General features: G+C 41.5%; 1 protein-coding gene across 1 annotated transcript in view; it reads left to right on the forward strand.

The window, feature by feature from the left end:
• Positions 1 to 17,689: 17,689 nt before the first annotated feature.
• SLAMF1 (signaling lymphocytic activation molecule family member 1) overlaps positions 17,690 to 21,668 on the forward strand; it is a 41,314-nt gene continuing 37,335 nt past the window's right edge. Inside the window, exon 1 of the mRNA XM_007976481.3 lies at positions 17,690 to 17,868. Within this exon, the coding sequence (XP_007974672.1) occupies positions 17,793 to 17,868 (76 nt within the window). The 5' untranslated portion in view covers positions 17,690 to 17,792. The remainder of the gene's footprint in view (positions 17,869 to 21,668) is intronic.

The following is a 21,668-nucleotide window of genomic DNA, read 5'->3' on the forward strand; positions in this document are numbered from 1 at the left end:
AATCACCTTTTCCCACCCTCTCTGTGAAAGGAATGATTACTACAAAGAAAACTTGGAAATCGTCAGCAGGGAAGCCCATAAAATTTGCATTTCCTAATTTTCTTTAATCTTGGAGGAGGACAAGAAGGAAGTGACCAGCCCAAGGCCGTCTGGCAAGTTACCAGCAGGGCTGAGGCTGGAAGGCAAATACACATTCTCCTTTCTTTGTTGATACTACTGGGTACTCCCTGGGGCTTGACCCACTGCCCATCTTATGTTCGTAAGTGTCTTCTGGACTCTGTCAAACCTTAGACCACTCAATTTTGCAGGATCTTCTAGGGTGGCAATGTTGGAGGACTTGTTGGCTCCTAGAGAGAGCACTGGAATGAGCATGTTTGGTTGGTCTTCAAGCTTATACCTAGTACCCAGAACCACATTTCAAGCTTCTGGGAGGCTGTGTGGTGTAGGGGAAGGAGCATGACCTTTGGAGGCAGACAGCCTTGAGTTTGAGTTCCAGAACCATGATTTACCAGCTTCAGAACCTCAGGAAAAGTAAACGTTCTAAACCTCAGTTTCCATATGTGGATGATTTTTAAAATCAGAATTAAATGAGATAACCTAAATAAATCATTCCACATAAAGTCTGCCATACAGTAAGTGCTCAATAAGTATTAGTTGCCTTCCTCTGTCCCAAATGCTCCTTCCTCTCTTCTGGGCTCTCAACTCTAATTTGAATGAATTAAGACAAGATCTCTTAGCCTAAGTTTCCCCAAGTGTAAAATAAGAGGGAATTGATTATATAACTCATATGACCCAGATCACGGCTTCTTTCTATTTTGCTTTTATCAATCTTCCCAATCAGGTCTGTGCACCGAGCACAAAGGCTGCCCATGGGTGTGACATGAACAACGGAGGTTTTGCTCTCAGAGGAAGTGGAGAGGGGTTGGGAGGTACCTGGGGAAATGCAAATTTCATGGCTAAGTAGGACTTCCCTAGGTCTGCTGACTTCCAAGATGCTTCTGAGGTGTAATTCCAGTGATGATGTGAAGACGTGGGGCCAGCTCTACCCCCACCAAAGAAGGCGGCAATCAGTATATTCATTCCACAAACTTTTTTAGCACTTGCTTTATATCAGGCATTGTTAGATTGGGGAACCATGAATGTAAATAGAACATAATGAAACTCAATCAGGATATGGGTGCATTGACCTAAACCCAAGAGATCTGGTTTTTGGTCATGGCTTTTCAAAAACTAGCCGTATGGTAAGTCCCTTAGAAGTTTTAGTCTCTAAGTCTTAGCTTTCTGGGGGTGAAATGAAGGAGTTGAAAATATGACTTCTATATTTGTTTGCTTTCCTTCAGATTATACTTCTCCTCTCAAAGTCAGCTCTGTGTTTTCAAATAGCCCCTGGAACTCTCCATATGCATGAACTGTAAACACTTCAACTGACCATATCCCAAGCCAACAAATAATCTTATACCACTTGCTCTCAATTTTGCCCCAAAGTTATCTCCACCTTTTATACTTCCTTTCCTAGAGAATGGCATTGCCATCTACTGGGAAACTAAGCTGGAAGTTTAAAGGCCATAGTATATAGGCCACTATCCTTCACAGCCCACATTCAGTTAGTCACCAAACCCTGATAAATCCACCTATGAGATAACTCTCCAATAGACCTCCTTCTCTCCCACCTCATTGCCACTTCTCCAGTTAAGACCAATCATTTCTTCAAATCTGTTCCTAGCCTGTAGGTCTACCTAAATCTCTCTCACACTAAGGCCAAAGTAATCTTTTCTTTTCTTTTTTTGAGACAGATTTTTGCTCATGTTGCCCAGCCTGGAGTGCAATAGTGCAATCTTGGCTCACTGCAACCTCCGCCTCCCGGGTTCAAGTGATTCTCCTGTCTCAGGCTCCCAAGTAGCTGAGATTACAGGCACATGCCACCAGGCCTAGCTAATTTTTGTATTTTTAGTAGAGACAGGGCTGCATCATATTGGTCAGGCTGGTCTCAAACTCCTGACCTCAGGTGATCTGCCCGCCTCAGCCTCCCAAAGTGCTGGGATTACAGGTGTGTAATCCCACCACACCTGGGCAAGGTAATCTTTCTAAAGCAAAAATATGAACAGGTCACTCAGCTGCTTAAAACTTTTGGTGGCTTCCATCAAAGAATAAATGGCTTTCCAAGAATGTGTATAATTATTTGTGTGCAAAAAGGAGTTGTGATCAGGTGAAAGGAGAGACACTGCCTCCTATGGGAAGTCCTGGGTTGTGTATCCTTGCAGGAATGAAAGAAAAATAGATCAAAACAATGAAGAAGAGAAGAGAATACCAAATATCGAGTGTTCACAATGTAGCAAATACTGTACTTTAAATACACTGTTGTTTTAACACTCAGAAAACATATTAGGTATCTTTGCTCAGGTTTTCAAAAATCAGATTCTGAGGTGGAGATTTGTGTATGAAAAGTTGATGGAGGAGTGCCCATGATATAATTAATACCTGTGAGGGAGTGAGGGAAGTAAGAGTGAGCAGAGGGAGAAGTTGAGCTGTGGATGCAGTTGCAACAAAGTCCTCAGCTGACTCAGTGAGGAGCCTTTGAGCTGGAATGACCCTCAGAGCTGTTGCAAATTGAGGCAAAAGGGGACTGGACTTTTATATCCTTTCATCAACCAATTGGCCCAGTTGTTTGATGTGGGTTCTGGCTAAGGAACTGGCTAAGGGCAGTTCCTAGGAAGGAACTCAGCTGAGAGCTGTCACCCACCAATACTTCCTGCATGGAAATGACTGCTTTGGTCTTGAGGGGGAGATCTGAACAGCACATCATAGCATCCACTATGTGGGATAACTTGTAGTGCATTATTTTATAGATAAGAAAACTGGTTTTCGCCAACACCATGACTTATCCTAGGTCATACACGTAATGAGCGAAATCCCTGTGGCTCTGATTCATATTTGTCTTCATGTTCCTTTAGCTATATACATACAACCATGCAATGATAACCTTTTTTGATGGAGCTAGCAGAAGAAAAGAAATAACTAAAATCAGAGCAAAAATAAATGAACCTGAGGGAAAAAAAAACAAAAAACAAAAAACCTCACACAAAGGATCAAAAAAATAAAGTTGGTTGTTTGAAATGATAAATAACATTGATAGACTGCTAGCTAGAATAACCAAGAAAAAAAACAAGATCCCGAATAAGCACAATCAGAAATGACAAAGGTGACATTACAATTAATATTGCAGAAATACGAAAGATCCTCAGAGACCACTATGAACACTTCTACGCACACAAACTAGAAAATCTAGAGGAAATGGATAAATTCATGGAAACCCATAATCTCCTGATTGATCCAGGAAGCAATTGAAATTATGAACAGACCAATAATGAGTTGCAAAACTGAATCAGTAATAAAAAGAAATAACTACCAACCAAAAAATGCCCAGAATCAGACGGACTCACAGTGGAAATCTACCAGAGGTACAAAGAACAGCCGGTACCAATCTTACTAAAACTATTCCAAGAAATTGAGGAAGAGAGCTTCTTCCTCAATTCATTCTATAAAGCCAGTATCATCCCGATATCAAAATCTGGTAAGGGCATGAAAAAAAAAAGAAAACTGCAAGTTAATACTCCTGATGAACACAGATGCAAAAACTCTCAACAAATTACTAGCAAACTGAATTCAGCAGCACATCAAAAAGACAATTCATCAGGATAAAGTGGGCTTTACTTCTGGGATGCAGACATGATTCAGCATACACAAATCAATAAATGTGATTCACCACATAAACACTTAAAAACAAAAATCGTATAATCATCTCAATAAATGCAGAAAAAGCATTCAATAAAATTCAACATCTCTTCATGAGAAAAGCCCTCAACAAACTAGGCACTAAAGGAACATACCTCAAAATAATAAGAACAATCCATGACAAACTCGCAGCTAACATCCTATGGAATGGGCAAAATTTGTAAGCATTTCCCTTAAGAACTGGAACAAGACAAGGATGTCCACTGTCACCACTCGTGTTCAGTTGAGTGCTGGAAACCCTAGTCAGAACAATCAGGCAAGAAAAAGAAATAAAAGGCATTCAAATAGGAAAAAATAAAGTCAAATTATCTCTGTTCACTGACAACATGTTCCTGTACCTAGAAGGCCCTAAAGATTACTCCAAAAGGCTCCTAGGCCTGGTAAAGAATCTCAACAAAGGTTCAGGATACAAAATGAACATACAAAAATCAGTAGCATTTCTATACACCAATCACATTCAAGCTGAGAATCAAATCAATAACTCAATCCCATTTACAATAGCCACAAAATATAAAATACCTAAGAATACATTTGACTAATGAGGTGAAAGATCTCTATGAGGAGAGCTACAATACATGGATGACAGAAATCACAGATGAGACAGCAAATGGAAAAACATTCCATGCTCATGGATTGGAAGAGTCAATACCATTTAAATGACCATGCTTCTCAAAACAATCTATGAATTAACAGAATTATTATCAAATTACTATCATTTTTCACAGAATTAGAAAAAAACAATTCTAAAATTCACATGGAGCCAAAAAGAGCCTGGCTAGCCAAAGCAATCCTAAGCAAAAGAACAAAGCCATAGGTACCACATTACCCAACTTCAAACTATAGTACAAGGCCATGGTAACCCAAACAGCATGGTACTGGTACAAAAATGAACACATAGATCAATAGCACAGAACATGGAACCCAGAAATAAAGCCATAAACCTATAACCAACTGATCTTTGACAAAGTCGGCAAAAGTGAACAATGGGGCAAGGACACCCTATTCAATAAATGGTGCTGGGAAAACAGTCTAGTCATATGCAGAAGAATGAAAGTGAACCCCTACCCCTCCCCTTATACAAAAATTAACTTCAGATGAATTAAAGACTTAAATGTTAGACTTCAAACTATAAAAATCCTAGAAGAAAACCTGGGAAAAACTCTTACAGACATTAATCTAGGAAAGAATTTATGACTAATATCTCAAACACAAACATAGCAAAAACAAAAATTGACAAATGGGAGTTAATTAAACTAAAGAGCTCCTGGACAGCAAAAGAAAAAAAATCAACAGAGTAAATACAACCTACAGAATGGGGGAAAATATTTGCAAACTATGCATCCAACAAAGGACTAATAGCCAGAATCTATCAGGAACTTAAGCAAATCAACAAGAAAGAAACAACGCCATTGTGTTAGTCCATTTTGCATTGCTGTGAAAGAATGCCTAAGACTGGGTAATTTATAAAGAAAAGAGGGTTTTTTGGCTCATAGTTCTGCAGGCCATACAAACATGGCACCAGTATCTGGTGAGGCCTCAGGAAGCTTACGGTCATAGTGGAAGATGATGGGGAGCAGGCATGTCACATGGCAGGAGAGGGAGTGAGAGAGATGCCATGCTCTTTTACACAACCAGCTCTTTCATGAACTCATTATTGTGGGGTGGACACCAAGCCATTCATGAGTGATCTGCCTCTATGACCCAAACACCTCCCACTAGGCTCCACCTCCAACACTGGGAATTACATTTCAACATTTGGAGGTGAGAAACATCCATTTATATCAACCATTAAGAAGTGGGCAAAGGACACGAAGAGACACTTCTCAAAAGAAGACAACAACTGGCCAACAAACATATGAAAAAGGCTCAGTATCACTAATAATCAGAGAAATGCAAATTAAAACCACAATGAAATACCGTCTCACACCGGCTAGAATGGCTATTCCTAAAAAGTGAAAAAATAACAAATGTTGGCAAGGATGTGGAGAAAAAAGAACACTTATACACTGTTGATGGGAATGTAAATAAGTTCAACACCTATGGAAAACAGTATAGAGATTTCTCAAAGTTATTTTAGAACTACCATTTGATCCAGCAATCTCACTACTGGGAATCTACTGAAAGGAAAAGGAATAGTTTTATCAAAAAGACACCTGTACTCATATGTTTATTACAGCACTATTCACAATAGCAAAGTCATGGAATCAACTTAGGTGCCCATTGATAGTGGGTTGGATAAAGAAAATGTGGTATATGTACACAATGGAATACTATGCAGCTGTAAGAAAGAATGAAATCATGTCTTCTGCAGCAACATGGATGCAGTTGGAGGCCACTATCCTAAATAAATTACACAAAAACAGAAAATTAATGATCACGTGTCCTCAGTTGCAAGTGGGAGCTAAATAATGGGTACATACAGACCTAAAGATGGAAACAATAGACAGACACTGGGGACCCCAAGAGTGGGGAGCAAGGGAGTGGTGTAAGGGTTGGAAACTACCTATTGGGTATTATATTCACTATGTGAGTGATGGGTTCAGTAGAAGTCCAAACCCCAGCATTGCACAATAACAAATCCGCACCTGCACCCCTTGAATCTAAAATGTAAAAAAAAAAGAAACTTACTTGGCATAAAAATTTTATTAGCATAAGGTCAAACTTGAACCCTCGGATTCTTTGGGTGGCAGTATAAATTGTTCAAACATTAATCATTCAAGGAAGAGCAGAGCTGGGCAATAGTGGGGCCAAATATCTAAGATCCCAAATAGAGAGCCATGAGTCTGTCAAACAGTGGAAGTAAAGTAGGAGGTGGGACTTGACTGTGGAAGCAGGGCTCAGACACAGGACCAAGTTGAGGATTAGCTGAAACAGGGCTGAAGTGGAAGCAGTTTTCCATAAGACACACCCACCAGTGTAACATGTCAGTTTACCACTGCTATGGCAACACTCAGAAATTACTGCCCCTTTCCATGGCAATGACCTAACAACCAGGAAGTTACCACCCTTTTCCTAAAAATGTCTGTATAAATTGCCCCTTAATTTGCATATAATTAAAAGTGGATATAAATGTGAGTGCAAAACTGCCTCTGATCTGCTACTTTGGGCACACAGCCTATTGGGGTAGCCTTGCTCTGAGAGTCATTGTTTACCACCACCAGCTCACCCTTGAATTCTTCCTTGGGCAAAGCCAAGAGCCCTCCTGGGCTAAGCCCCAATTTTGGATTTCACCTGTCTTACATCAGAAACATCAGGGCCTGTGGAGCCTCAGTGTATAACTCAGGATAAGGAGAGCAGAATCATGCTTATGGCAGGACCCTGATGAGTCTGTTTGTTGACCTAGGCCAGTGGCAAGAAATCTCCTGGGAGTGAGACAACTCAAAGGGCAGAAAGAAGTGGGGAGGAAGAGAAAGCCCTAGGTCAAGGCTGGAGCAGTTTCTGAGAAGACGGGAAAGACTGAGGGAAGTCAAGAGTCAAAAATCCTTAATGATAAGTAGATTAGGATATGGGGCAAGAACTTAGAAAAAATGTCATAAAAGGAGGGCATAGGACCACCGCTATTCTCTTTCCCTGGTCTCTCCTTATCTGGCCTTCTTGTCCTTAGGTATGAAGGGCTCTGATAATGGCTTTGCTCAATAGTATGTATCCTGGGTCAGTGTGGTAAGAGGCAGTAGAGATTATATCCAAGTGCTGTGTCTGCTATTTATTTACTGCATGACCTCAAGCAAGTTATTTAACTCTCTAAGCTTCAGTTTCCTCATCTGTGAATCACCTGTGGATAATAGTAAGGTTAAACCTGGTGCTGAGCTTACGGAAAAGTTCAGCTGTACTGCTGTAGAATTCTCATCTTCTTGTAGTCCCACGACATACCACACCTCTGTGAGCAAGCCAAATTAAGGACCCATGTTCTTAAAATAGATTCTTGTATTTTAAAGAGTTCAGTAAACAATATAGGAAGCAACAGTAATTGCTTGTCTTTCTCCCAGCCCTCTGTTCCAGGGAAGGGTTTTCAGTGGGAGTCTTCTCCAGGAGAAATTAGTAGATGTTCTAAGCTGCAGGGAAATGTCTCCACAGAAACTTTTGCTGGAGGTTCTGGCTGGAAGAAAATCCAGGAAGGACAGCTGGGTTTCAGAATGCCATCTGAGCATGCAGGACAATATCCCAGCCAGCTGGGGCCCAAGACAAGACCAGAGTTCATTTTAATAGTGTTTATCCAGGTTCTGTCATCAGAACTGGGCACCATGAGCCGTCCTTCTTAAAGACAAATACAACAGAAAAAGAGGCTGCCACTTAACTGACTTATTCACCCCTTGGAAAATTTCTTAAGATAAAACGTACTCCTTGTTGTTTTAACTCTATTATCTTGCTCAACAAAGCAAAATTTAGAAACAATAAAACTAAAGAAGGAAGTATCTATCTCTGAGTATGATCTTTACTTCTTTTACTCCATAGAACGCTTTTTAAAATTTGACATTTTAAACAATCTCTTGATCTTCATTTGTTCTTTTTTCAAGGAGAGATATGAACACAATGTTCTTTAAGAAATTGTTCTTCATTAAACTAGGCAACAACATGTGAGTCATTGTAACGTATTATGTTAAATTAAAAAAAATACAAAACTAGGTGCAACCCAGTGACTGTAGTTACAAATGTGCTTCTGGAATGAGTAGCCCACTGAGGCAAGAAAAAACTTCACTTAAGCCGCTGCTTAGTAAAAGGCACGTGGTGTCTATCCCAGGCACCAGCATCTTGACTGTAATTATTATTTGAGATTAGCCTAATTATCAGATGTTTACTTACGATGATACCCAGAGGCATTTTTTTACTTGAAATTTTATAATAAAGCAAAAAGATAAATTGAAGTGACCAAGCCCACCATACAGAATGAGAACCTCAGAGGTGTTTTATACAATGAAAATAAACACTAACTGCATTTACTGTGCTGTGTGATTTTGGTATTGTCTTCCAATCCCTCCACATGTGGATTCTGCGAAACTGCATCAGGTGTGGCCAAGGGTTCAGTTCACATTTTCATTCTGTTTCACATTTTCTGTTCTGATTCATGGTTTACATATACAACTCTTCCTGTTCTCTATTAGACACTGATATTTTCTTTATGAAATGTGATAGTCTATGCTGAGAAATTTCAATTCTTTTACAACAGGGCTTTAAAACACTTATTACATAAAGTCCGTCTCTCTGTCTTCAATTGCTAAAAGTCTTAATAGTCTATAGTGTGCTTTTGTCCCTAATTTATGTTGCCAAGTTATCGTTGCCTCCAATAGAGATGCCTAGGAATGACATTCATTTGTAGGGTGCCTGAAACATTCTGCTCCATGTCTCTGAGGAGTGTCCTTGATCTTGACCACACAGCAGAACTTCCTGTGCATCCCCAGCTGCAGCTTTATGGGGTTCGCCATTTAATTAATCATGACCACCTGCAGGAAACAATAAAAAGTGATAGACACCAATGCAAAATGGCTTTCACATGTCAGGTGCTGCAGCGAACATCTTACTTGTATTTATGCCATTTACTTCTCCCAACAATCCTATGAGATTGTTCTTCGTCTTAACTCTGTTACTGATGATGAAAGCGTGGCTTAGAGAGATTAAATCACTTGTCTAAGGTGGGATGATTTATAGATAACAGAATGGGGACCTGGGCCCAGAACTATCTGACCACGTAACCAGAGTTCTGAACCAGTCTGCTGTCTGCTGCCTTCTAAAGAAAGGTTTGGAAAACTGCAAACTTGAAAGCAGTTGTGATGGTTAAAAAATGATGGTAGATTTTCCTTTCTTTCTTTCTTTCTCTTTTTTTTTTTTTTTTTTTTTACAGAGTCTCACTATGTCACCCAGACTGGAGTGCGTGGTACAAACATAACTCACTGTAATCTTGAACTTCTGAGCTCAAGCAATTTTCCCATCTCAGCCTCCTAAGTAGCTGGGACTACAGGCATGCGCCACCACGCTTGGCTAATTAAATTTTTTTTTTTTTTTTTTTTTTTTTTTTGGTAGAGCTGGGATCTCATTAGGTTGCTCAGGCTGATTTTAAAGTCTTGGCCTCAAAGAATCCTCCTGCTTTGGCCTCCCAAAGTGTTAGGATTACAGGCGTAAGCCACTATACCTGGATCACATTTTATTTTCTTTCTTTTATAGATATTTTCGTCAGTGCTATATTACGTTTGTGATTTTTAAAAGAAGAGATGAATATTAGTTAGGATTCTCCAGAGAAGCAGAATCAACAGGATACGTATACATAAAAAGATTTATTATGAGGAATTGGCTCATGTGATTATGGAGACTGAGAAGTTTCATGGCCTGCTGTCTGCAAGCTGGAGATCCAGGAAAGCCAGTGGTGTAATTCCAGTTCAAGTTTGAAGGCCTGAGAACCAGGGGAGCTGACCGTGTAAATCCCAGCACAAGGGCTCACTAGGCAGGCGGGAAGAAAAATGGACAAATTCCTCCTTCTGCCTTTTTGTTCTAGTCAGGCCCTCAATGAGTTGGATGGAGGGCAATCTGCTTTCCTGAGACACGATTCAAATGCTGATCTCATCCAGAACACCCTCACAGACACATTCAGAAATAATGTTTAATCTGGCCACTTCATAATGCCATCTAGTTGACACATAAAATTAACCATTGGAGGATGGAACCCCAATGTTAAAAAAAGACCACAATTCCTAAATATTTTTCTCTTAACTAGCAGTGTTATCTGATAAAGTCATTAAGTGGTTGACAATTAGATTTGCTATTGTTGGTAAGTATGAATATATCATTAAAGGATGTTTAGAGTCACTATATTTTAAACCAATGGAATGGTTTTCTCATAGTTAGTGCTGGGACGGGCAGGTAGATGGAGAAGAGGTGGGTGGATGGAGAAGAGGCAAGTGGATGGAGAAGCAGGTGGATTGGGATTCCATCACTGGGCTTCATCTGGAGTTACTCTCCACTATGCACCTCTCTCTCCAGTGGTTCCAGTTAGAATTGTTCACTGAAGATTTCTACCCTATAGCTAGCTTTTCCAAGCAGCTCAAGTGTCCTAGCTCTCCCCTCTTTCCTGGACTCACTTCAGGTCAGCCCACTTCATTGGTGTGACAGTGCAGGACTCACTGCTTTGGACTGCATAACTGGCCCATGGGTATCTCAGAGGGTCATTAAATGACTTCATGGAGCACACAGCGCCCATTCCCCAGCGGTCTCTGTTTCTCAGGGAGGTGACTGGCTAGTTAAGGACCAGAACTATTCAGAGACAGAAATGAATTCTGCTTCTGATAGTGGTTATACAGGGTTTCCAGGTTGCAAAGTTATACTTTGCAAATTATTCTCAAATCTACCACTCTGTCCAAGAAGGCAGACCAGGGTTATGGGAGGCAGTTTTTGGAGCACAGAAAAGATCTGAGGCTGGTGACTCAATAACCACTGTCACCAGTTCCTGAACCCTATTTCTTCCTAGAAGGAGTAGAGTGGCATGGGCATTTCCCTTTCTTTAACAATGTATGCCAGTAAAAAGCAGGCTAGCAAATTACATGACTGCCACATGAGGTCATTTGAAAGGTAGTAGGAAGCACCGCAGTCCTACCAAGAATGCTTCTAAAAATGCTGTGGGGAGAGTCTGTGAAGCAGTGACTCTTTCTTGGTCACAGTCACCCCTTAAGGGACATGAAGAATTCCAAGTCAGTTTAGCACAGGCCCCAGGAAGGGAGGGATCCCCACATATTGGGTCTGGGGTCTGGAAGGATGGAGGAGCATCAGTGGAAATGACAGCAGTTTGGAGAGGAAGTCCTCAGATGGCAAAGACCCTCTCCACTCTCCACTTCCAGACTCCAGTGCCCTGAAGCAGGTCTGAATTTCTCACTGATGTGAGAAACCTGGTGAGGGCCTTGCAGTGGGCAATCCCAGAACCACAGACAGGATACAGGGAAGAAGGCACTGCCAGTGGGATTTTCATCTCTCCTCCCCAGGCCTGGTCACTCAGCTTATCCATCTGGCTAGGGAGCTAATGGCAGGCATGACCATTCAGCATAAAGGAGTTGAGTAGAGCCTGAGCCTGGATCTGGGCTAGAGTCACTTCAAAGCCCAGTTTTCTCTCCACTCTCCCCTCAACCCTGACAGCCCCAGTGCCACAACAAGGCTATCTGGTTGACTAGTCTGCTCAGCCTCCATATCAGCCATCTGCCCTGTGGGCTTCCTCATCTCACCCAGCAGGGCGGACCCCAGGGTGTTTTTTCCCAGTGCTTTCCCCAGGCCAGTTTTAAACTCTTCAATCACGTCTACTAGGAGAGGTTTCAGAGTTTGGGGGAATTCTGTGTTTTCATTTTGGTTTTGCAGGTTTTTTTTTTTTTTTTCTTATCCAGATAAATATGCTCATCATGAGCTCCATGTGGCCAGGTGATCTGGCCTTAGTGGCCCTTCTCTGTGGGGTCAGTTCATTCTATAGGGGACCTCTGGTCAGAGGCTATGATGATGATGACCATTGGCTGGGAAGCCAAGACACTCAGGAACAGTCCAGCCCAGACACTGTCAGGCAGGTGATATTGGCACTTACAGCCATAGTGTCAGGAGAGAGAGTGGCAAGTCTTAGGGACACATTTAAGAGTACAAGAGGTAGGAGATGTCTTCGATGGATAACCTATTTGAGGTTTTTTGGGGAAGGCTATTTTCCACAGAAATGTAGTCCTCCTCACTCTCAGGGTGGGGCTCTGCATCGCCAAAGAGAAAGAACGGTGCTGAGCTACAGACATGGGAAGCTAGGACAGGAAACAGTGCTCACCTAGGATTCTCCTATTGCCCACGCTGTGGCCTGTGCCAGAAGGAATGTTTCACAGATAATGAGCCATTGGCCTACATGAGCCTGAAGACTGGCTAAGATTCTTGCTCGGTATAATGCAAGTGGTATGGTGAATGGATAGAACACAGACTCTGGAGTCAGATAACCCAGGGTATGAATCCAACTCTTGCTTTTTTTTTTTTTTTTTTTTTTTTTGGCTCTGAGCCATTGAGCAAGTTATTTAGCAGCACTATACTTCAATTTGTAAAATGGGGATAATTATTCCTGCTTCTTACTGCTACCAAGATTAATGAAATAACACATGTGGAAACCCCAGGCATCCAGGGAGTTCAATTAGCAAGATTTCCTTCCTCCTTATCCTCTTGAGTATTCATGGTGATAAATACTCACCAGGAAAAAGGAAAGAGCTCTGATCAGTGTCAGGATTCCCAAGTTTGGTCCAGATCCTGCCTTACAAATGCCACCAGCTCTTTTGTAGGGCTGTTAGGAGGATCAAATAAGGCCGTGAATGCGAAGGCTTTTGAAAACAACTTTGTAACTACAAGGCACTATCATCTGTGTATCTTCTGTTGTTGGTCTATTGACATCTGCTCTTAATAGCTGAAGGAAGCAGCTCAGTATACTAGATGTACTAACTGCAAATCTCCAGTCAGTCACATGGTACCTCAGGTCCTGTATTAGTTTCCTGTGACTGCTGTAACAAATTATCACAAACCTGATGACTTAAAACAACAGAAATTCATTCTCCTACCATTCTGTAGGCCCAAGGTCTAAAAATAACATATTGGCAGGGCATGGCTCCTTCTGAAAGCTCCAGGGGAGAATCTTTCTGTGCCTCTTGCAGCGTCTGGTTGTCTCTGGTGTTCCTTGGATTGTGGCTGCATAGCTCTAGTCTCTGTTCTGTCTTTTCACATGGCCATCTTCTTTGTGTCTCTGTGTGTCCTTTTTCTATTTCTTATAAAGATGCACTACTCTCATTGGATTTGGGGATCACTCTAATTCACCCAATATAATCTCATCTCAATTCTTTCCTTAATTACATCTGAAAGATCCTTATTCCAAATAAGGCCACATTCAGACGTTCCAGGTGAAGAAGAATTTGGGGACAGGGAGGACTCTATAGAATCCACTCTAGAACCTCAGAACCTTCATCTAAACAATTTCTGACCCTCATTCAATGTGTGTTTTTATTGAGTCCTAGATTGCACCAAACAGGAAAACTCTTCAAATAGTGCTTAGCATTAGCTCAGTTTTCTGTGCAGAGGGGATCCAGGAGGTCAGAGTGGAGATGCCTCATGGTGAGGCTGGAGAAGGGCTAATTCTGGAAATAAGAGGAAGGGCAAAGTAAACAAGAGAATAAGTGTCTGTCTTTGAGAGAGAATGGTTTGAAATGAATAGACAGCATGCCTTCCAGGAGCCGTGCAGCTTGAGGAGAGAACACCGGTCTTGAAATCAGACCTGGATCATTGGTTTCCCATTTTTACAGGATCCCAGTATTCTCACATCATTTAGTTATTTCAACTGATATTTTATGAATATGTAGACAGTATGCCATTCACTATTTGGATTCTCAGTTATTGTAACAGTGGTGTGTTGGTAAATGGTTAACCATAATGAAAAATAATGTATGCATATATGTAAATGAGTTTGTTATAAATTTTGCTCATATGAAGAATATGTAACATGCAATTTATAAAATACAATTTATTGTATTTTAGTAAAATGTACAATCTCCTTTATTGTAAATTCCATATAGCCACTGATCTCACAGGCTACTTGCTTTCATATTGGCTTAATTCATATCCACAGTCGAACTGTGGTTACAATTGACAAAGGAATGTAGTTCCAAGATGAATGTTGGTTAATGTCTTTTTTGAAGTTACAGAAATGTGAAACAACAAAAACATGTGTTGGAACATCACTTGCTCATCAGTGACACTAGTGACTTTTTGCTGAATCAGATGATAGTTTTTGAGTACTGGAAAAATGTTTCCTCAATTTTTTATGCTAATCCCAAAGTAAGGGCCACAGTCATGGCACACGTTTAAGTGTACTCTGCATCATTATGTTTTCTCTATTACTTTTTTACATTTAGACAATCAACAAAACAATAAAGTTCTGATTTATATTGCTTGCTGATTTCCATGGCATAAACTCTTATCATGGCCAGTTTCAAGTTCCCAACATAATGCCATTGAATGCAGAGTGGGGAAGACAGGTCCAGAAGCACAAACGATCCAGTATTTAATTTCCACTGTAGACACATAAGAGATGTCAATTACCTCAAGAACATAGATATCAGTAATGTCATAAAATAATTAAGAAACAATGAGCTTTGAGATTTTATTCCCTCTGTTTAGTATAATTTATTTAGTTGTAAAGTTTCTTTTAAAGGCAGGGTTTTGCTCTGTTGCCCAGGCTGGAGTGCAGTGGCTATTCACAGGCGTATTAGTCCATTCTCACACTGCTATAAAGATACTACCCAAGACTGGGTAATTTATAAAGGAAAAAGGTTTAATTGACTCACAGTTCCACATGGCTAAGCAGGTCCCAGGAAACTTACAATCATGGCGGAAGGCAAAGGAGAAGCAAGGACCTTCTTCACATCACAGTAGGAGAGGGAAGTGCAGCCAAGAGCAATTGCCTTCTAAAACCATCCGATCTTGTTAGAACTCACTGTCTTAAGACCAGCATGGAGAGGAAACTGCCCCCATGATCCAATCACCTCCCACCTTGTCCCTTTCTCAACACTTGGGGATTATAGGGATTACAATTCGAGATAAGATTTGGGTGGGGATACAGTGGCAAACCACGCCAACAGGCATGATCATGATAGTCCATTCTCACACTGCTATAAAGATGCTACAGTCTCAAACTCTTGGACTCAAGGGATCCTCATGCTTCAGTCTCCCAACTAGCTGAGACTACAGGCATGTACCACCACACCCAGCTTAACTGTAAGTTTATATAATTTAATTTAATTTTATATGTTTAATAATGGCCATGTTCATCAAGCACCTCACAAGCTTTCTGAAAATCTATTTTTTATTTTTATTTTAAAAATATTTTTGTAGACATGAGGTCTCACTATACTGCCCAGACTGTTTTCAAACTCTTGGCCTCAAAGATTCTCCCACCTAGGCCTCCACAAGTGGTGGGGTTACAGGCCTGCCACTGTGCCCATCCAGATTCCTGAAAATTTAACAGTTTTATTAATTGGTACATGCTGGTTCAAGCACACACCACTGGGAATAGTTGTGAGGAGGACAGTTGAGTGCTGGGGAAAGGAAGGAAGAAAACAGTGAGGACAAAGAACAAGCTCACATATCCCACCAACTTTTATTACCTGATCCCCATGGGGAGGCCCATCAGAGAGTGCCTATGACCTGTTACAATGAACTCTAAAAACACTTCCCTACTCTTTCAAGTCTCCCTGTGAGCATTGGTTACATTTCCAGTATCCCATTCTTATAGTTTAACTCATGAAAGAGGACGGGATCTTCCTTCTGCCAATACTAGTTCCTTCTCCTCAATGAAAAGTTAGACACAAACTCTAAAATAAAGGCAACTCCCAGAATACAACACAGCCCCAGTTAAATTAAAAAGCCTTTTATCCAAGAGACAGGCAATAACAAATGCTGACAAGGATGTGGAGACAAGGGAACCCTTGTACACTGTTGGTGGGACTATAAGTTAGTACAACCACTGTGGAGAATGGTTTGAAGGTTCCTCACAAAACTAAAAATAGAGCTACCATATGATCCACAATCTCACTGCTCGGTGTACACCTAAAAGAAAAGAAATCAGTATATTGAAGAGATATCTGTATTCTCTTGTTTATTACAGCACTATTCACAATAGCCAAGGTTGGAAGCAACCTAAGTGTCTATCACAGATGACTGAATAAAGAAAATGTGTTACGTATACACAATGGAGTACTATTCAGCTAAAAAAGAATTAGATCCTGTCATTTGCAACGACAGGGATGGAACTGAAGATCATTATGTTACGTGAAATAAGCCAGGTACAGACAGACAAACTTCACACGTTCTCACTTGTGGGAGGTAAAAAGTAAAACAATTGAACCTGTGGACAGAGAGTAGAAGGATGGTTACCAGAGGCTGAAGGGTAGTGGGGGTTGGGGAAGAAGTGGGGATGGTTAATGGGTACAAAAAAATAGAAAGAATGAATAAGAACTAGTATTTGATAACACGACAGTGTGACTATAGTCAATAATAATTAAATTGCACATTTAAAAATAACTAAAAGTATAATTGCATTGTTTGTAACACAAAGGATAAATGTTTGAGGTGATGGATACCCCGTTTACCCTGTGTGATTATTACACATTGCATCCCTCTATCAACATATCTCATATACCCCATACATCTATATATATATATACCTATTATGTATGCACAGACGTTAAAAATTAGGAAAAAACAAACACAACAAGGAGACTGAACTGGAAGGATGGAGCTCTGGGATAGATTTGTCCTACATCCCTGCCTGGGAGGGAATCCACACACATGCGAGAAGACAAACTAGGAGCATGGGACACTAAATTATACCACATTGCACTCATTGGGGTCACAGGGTTTCTTCCAAGTGACCCGCACTTGCCCATCCCATCTCTCTGTGACAGTGGCACCCGCACCAGACTACATGTTGAAGTGTTATCTGAAATTATGAAATAAAACAGAAATAAGAGGTCTATGAGCTCATCAAAATGCAGTCATCTAAGTTCAGCTGTGAACTGCCAAATTTGAGGAGTGATCTGACAAAACATCTTTTCTTTGCAATCCAAGAAGACTTACCGGAGAGAACTGCTCAGATAATCTGCAACATCCGGTTCCTGGAGACAGCTAAGGAAAGAAGCAGGGGTGCAGGTTTCTGCCCAAAGCCGGGGTTTGGCCGAGGTGACTACACACCCCCTTTCCTGGCTCCCATAGGCTAAGTGCCTGGCTTCTTGAGAAGCCTGCTTCTTGAGAACAAAAAAGTGATTTAAAGCCTCATGGGAGATGAGCAATCCTCAAGACACAAGCAGAAAAAGTCCCGGTGATACAGGAAGCGGGTTCAGGAACCTGCTGGTTCCTGATACATAAATTAGACAGCAGAGGCAGCACTGCATGACACGAAGCTCGCTTCTGCCTAGCGTCTGTGAGCAGCTGCCAGGCTCTGACCAGGACCCCTTCCTTCTCCTCACTGGCTGATGGATCCCAAGGGGCTCCTCTCCTTGACCTTTGTGCTATTTCTCTCCCTGGCTTTTGGGGCAAGCTATGGAACAGGTGAGTGTTCATCTGCCTGATGGTTTGAGACCCACGTTAGCTGCCTGGAATAGCATATCTTCGTGGATGGAGAGAAGGTGCAGGGCTGGGGATTGTGTTTGGTCACTCTTCCTTAGGGACTGGCTGTCAGTTTCAACTGCCTCTTTCAAAGAGGAAGGATCATTATGAGTTCCTGGGCCCTTGGGTTTCCAAGACTCAACCCCACCAACCCCTTTTCCAAGGAAATTTCCAAGGAGCTCTAAGCCAAAGGCTCCAGTCACTTCTCTGACCAGTCTTAGGGTGACAGGCTCTGGTAGAAGTCCTGGTTGAGTGGTTGGTTTTACATGGGCATTTTTCTGGTAAAGATCCAGCCTAGAGAGACTGAGCTGGATGGAGTGAGCTCTGGGAGATGATTTGCCCTACATCCTTGCCCTAGGAGGGAATCTGTGCCCATGCAGGCTGACAAACCAGGAGCACGGGTCAACAGAAAGCATTAGCCAGAATGGGAAGAGAGAGTAGAAGTGAAAACTCCAGGCTTTTGGCTAATAACCAGCAGTGACCACAGTGCGGTCATACTGGTGTGTATTTTCTTGGAAGAGAAGGTCCAAGAAAGCAAGAGGGAAGAAGTTGGGATTTCTGGAGCCTAGGGCTGGTTACAGTATGTGGGAAATGCAAATTGGGGACCCTCAGACAGTAGCTCCAGCAGGAAGGCCAGACAAGGGCTACCTTTGGATCTGGACTCTGTTCCTGTCTTTCTGGATATCTTCTTCCCAAGGCAGGCTCTTGCTTTCTGTTTAGAAGTATCAGGGCTATGAGAAAAGGTATTTGAGAAAGAAAAAGCCAAGCAAGAAGTGGACTTTGGACTGCCTGTGTGAGTGGGGTGAGAATCTCTTTCTGCTTATTTGTTTAGACTGTGGGAGGTAGCCTGGAGTAGAAGAGGTGGCATTACGGACAGGGGGGGAAATCCTGAGGCCCAGGGTGTTTTAAGCTTGGGGTTTTCAAGACCGCAAATCCAATATGGACTTTTCCAGGAAAAGCACCGAGATATACCAGGGATGTGGGGGTGCTGCACAATGGATATGTCTTTTACCAGACAGCCAGATGAACAGGGCTTGCTCAGCCACTTCCTTTTGGAATCTGCAGACCCACGGGTCATACTTCCCAAGGTCTAGGAGAGAGAGAACTGAGCTCAGGGCTCAGAAAACCAAACTGAACCACTTTAAGTGGTCACAGGGAAAGCCAAGCTTCCCTTGTTGCAACCAATTTGTGACTGCACCATTTTTGGAGCACTTGTTGGTGACTCTAAGGAGTGATGGTGCTGAACTGTGAGCTGGACTTTTCCATCTCTGTGCTTGCTAGCCTCTTGGCCAGCCTGGCCCATAGCATCTTAGGCACTGCTGACCAATAGCTGGTCCTATTGAGGCTTTGGAAGTCACCGATCAGGCAGAAGCAGCCCAGCCCCACAAGGCAAGTCTATCCAATCGGAGGCTGCTCACTTTATTGCATGTTTTCTTCTTTGAATCTTCACAAAAGCTTTTCAGTGTTTTTATTTTTAAATACACACCCTTTTGTGAAGCCCCAATAAAACCCAGGCAGAAATGCTTTGCAAATGGGACAGGTTGGTCATGACAGATTTGCCCAAGCAAGAACCTTGATACTTGTAAAACTGGCACCCACTCCCATTCTCATTTCTACTCAGCTCAACTTCTAATTCCCAGTCAGAATTGTAAAAATCAAAAAGTCCACATGTCCCTTCCCCAAGTAAAGTGAATTTTTCATTTCCCCCAGTGAGATTTGTTTTAATAGACTATTTTTTTGAGCAGTTTTAGTTCACAGTAAAGTTGGGCAGAAAGAACAGAGATTTCCCATATACCCTATGCCCCATACATGCATAGCCTCCCCTGTTATCAATATCCCCCACCAGGGTGGTACATTTGTTATAATTGATGACCTTACCTCAGTGAGTATTTTTATTCCTCCATGCAGGTCCTCCGCACCCCCTTCACACACTTTGGGGGAAGGTGAGGGACAAGTGCGTGGGTTCTAGACTTGGCCTAACCTTGTACGTTCAGTGGCCCATTCTATCCCAAGATGTCAATCTAGGCACTTCTATTTCTCAAAAATGTTAATACTGTGATGCGATGTGATGCTGTCACTTTCATTGTCTCCCTCACTGGACTGGAAATCAGAGTATCAGGGCTAATTGTTTTTATCCATAGACTGACTTTGAATGATCCCATTCAGCAGCTATTAAGGACAAGTGATGTGGCAGCCACATCATTTGTCAAGGGTGCAAGGGTGCAAGATGTGGGGAAAACAAAATGAACAACAGCCACTGCGCAGCACCTGACACTGTTTCTGTACTGAAAGCCTGTACACAAATGTTTGTTGAGTGAATACTATTAGTATATACTGCATGTTTGCTTTATACCAGGCACTGTTCCAAATGCTTTATGTGTGTCAGTCATTTCATTTTCACACCAAGCCTATAAGATATGTATGTATTATTGGTACCATTAAACTTTATAAATGAGGAAAGGGGCACAGAGTAGTTTAGCAATTTCTCTGTGCTCACATAGCTATCTGACTCCAGAGGCCTCAATGAGTGAAACTGGACAAGCCCATGTTTGGGAAGCAGGGGTGGGGAGAATGCCACAATTTGTATCCAGATCCCATGGTAAAAATTAGAATTTGCTATCTATAATTGAAAAATATGAGTGGAATTGAATTGAAATAAATTGAAGTATACAAATGTGCAAAAGGTGAGAGACTGATAAAAATCATAGAAGAATGTAGAGGGCATATAAGAAGTATTTGACCTGTAATTTGGAAAATGAAAACATTTTTTCATCATGCAAATATTCATTTAATTTTTTTTGTTAACTAGTTTGTTTATTGATTATCACATCTGTAAAACATGTCATGTCCATGAAACTTCAACAGTACACAAGAGTATGTAGTGAAGACTAATCTGCCTTCCATACCTCATGCTGGAGGCAACCACTGTGACCAGTTTCTTGTGTGTCTTTCCAAATGTATAGGTCTTCGTGTTTGATAGATCGGTAGGGTGACTATAGTTAACAATAATCTATTGTACATATCAAAATAGCTGGAAGAGAATAATTCAAATGTTCTTAGCATAAAGAGAAATACTCAAGGTGATACATATCCCAATTATCCCGATTTGCTCTTTACACAACATGTGAATGTATCAGATAGCACATGTACCCTGAAAATATGTACATGTATTATGTATCAATTTTTTAACATGGCAGAGAAGAAATCAGAGACTTAAGGATAAAGAGAGTGGGGAAATAAAACTTTTCTGGACTTTTCAGTGTCCTGGTGAAGACCTAGCTTCCTGACACTTTTTTCATACCATGAGAATTAAATCTGTAGTCATTTGTATAGGTAATTGCTCTGATCCAAATGAATAATAAAACTTCTCCGAAGAGGACCAAATGGTTACAGCCTGAACAAGGTCCCTAGGTAGAGCGCCCAAGGGGCCATGAAGCCTGGAGTCGCTATCTTCCTAAGCAGGCCAGCACAAGCTTGTGCCTTCATTTTGCAACACGCAAGAAGGAATGAGCCCCAGAACTTGAGACAAGTCCCAGGACTTGCCATAAAAGCCAAGACATGTAAGGGACTATCTGGCTCCTGGAGAGATTTATTTACCTATCAAAGTGTTGGAATAAGGAGCAGACCTTTAAGAAGGGCAGGGAGGATTGCTGCCTCCTTCCCCTTTTATAGGTAGGGAAAATAATTTGTCCTTATTTCTTACCTATGGAGTGTCTGGTTACTCACATAAAACAATTGACCTT

The sequence above is a fragment of the Chlorocebus sabaeus genome, chromosome 20 (assembly GCF_047675955.1).
Source record: "Chlorocebus sabaeus isolate Y175 chromosome 20, mChlSab1.0.hap1, whole genome shotgun sequence".
Lineage (NCBI taxonomy): Eukaryota > Metazoa > Chordata > Mammalia > Primates > Cercopithecidae > Chlorocebus > Chlorocebus sabaeus.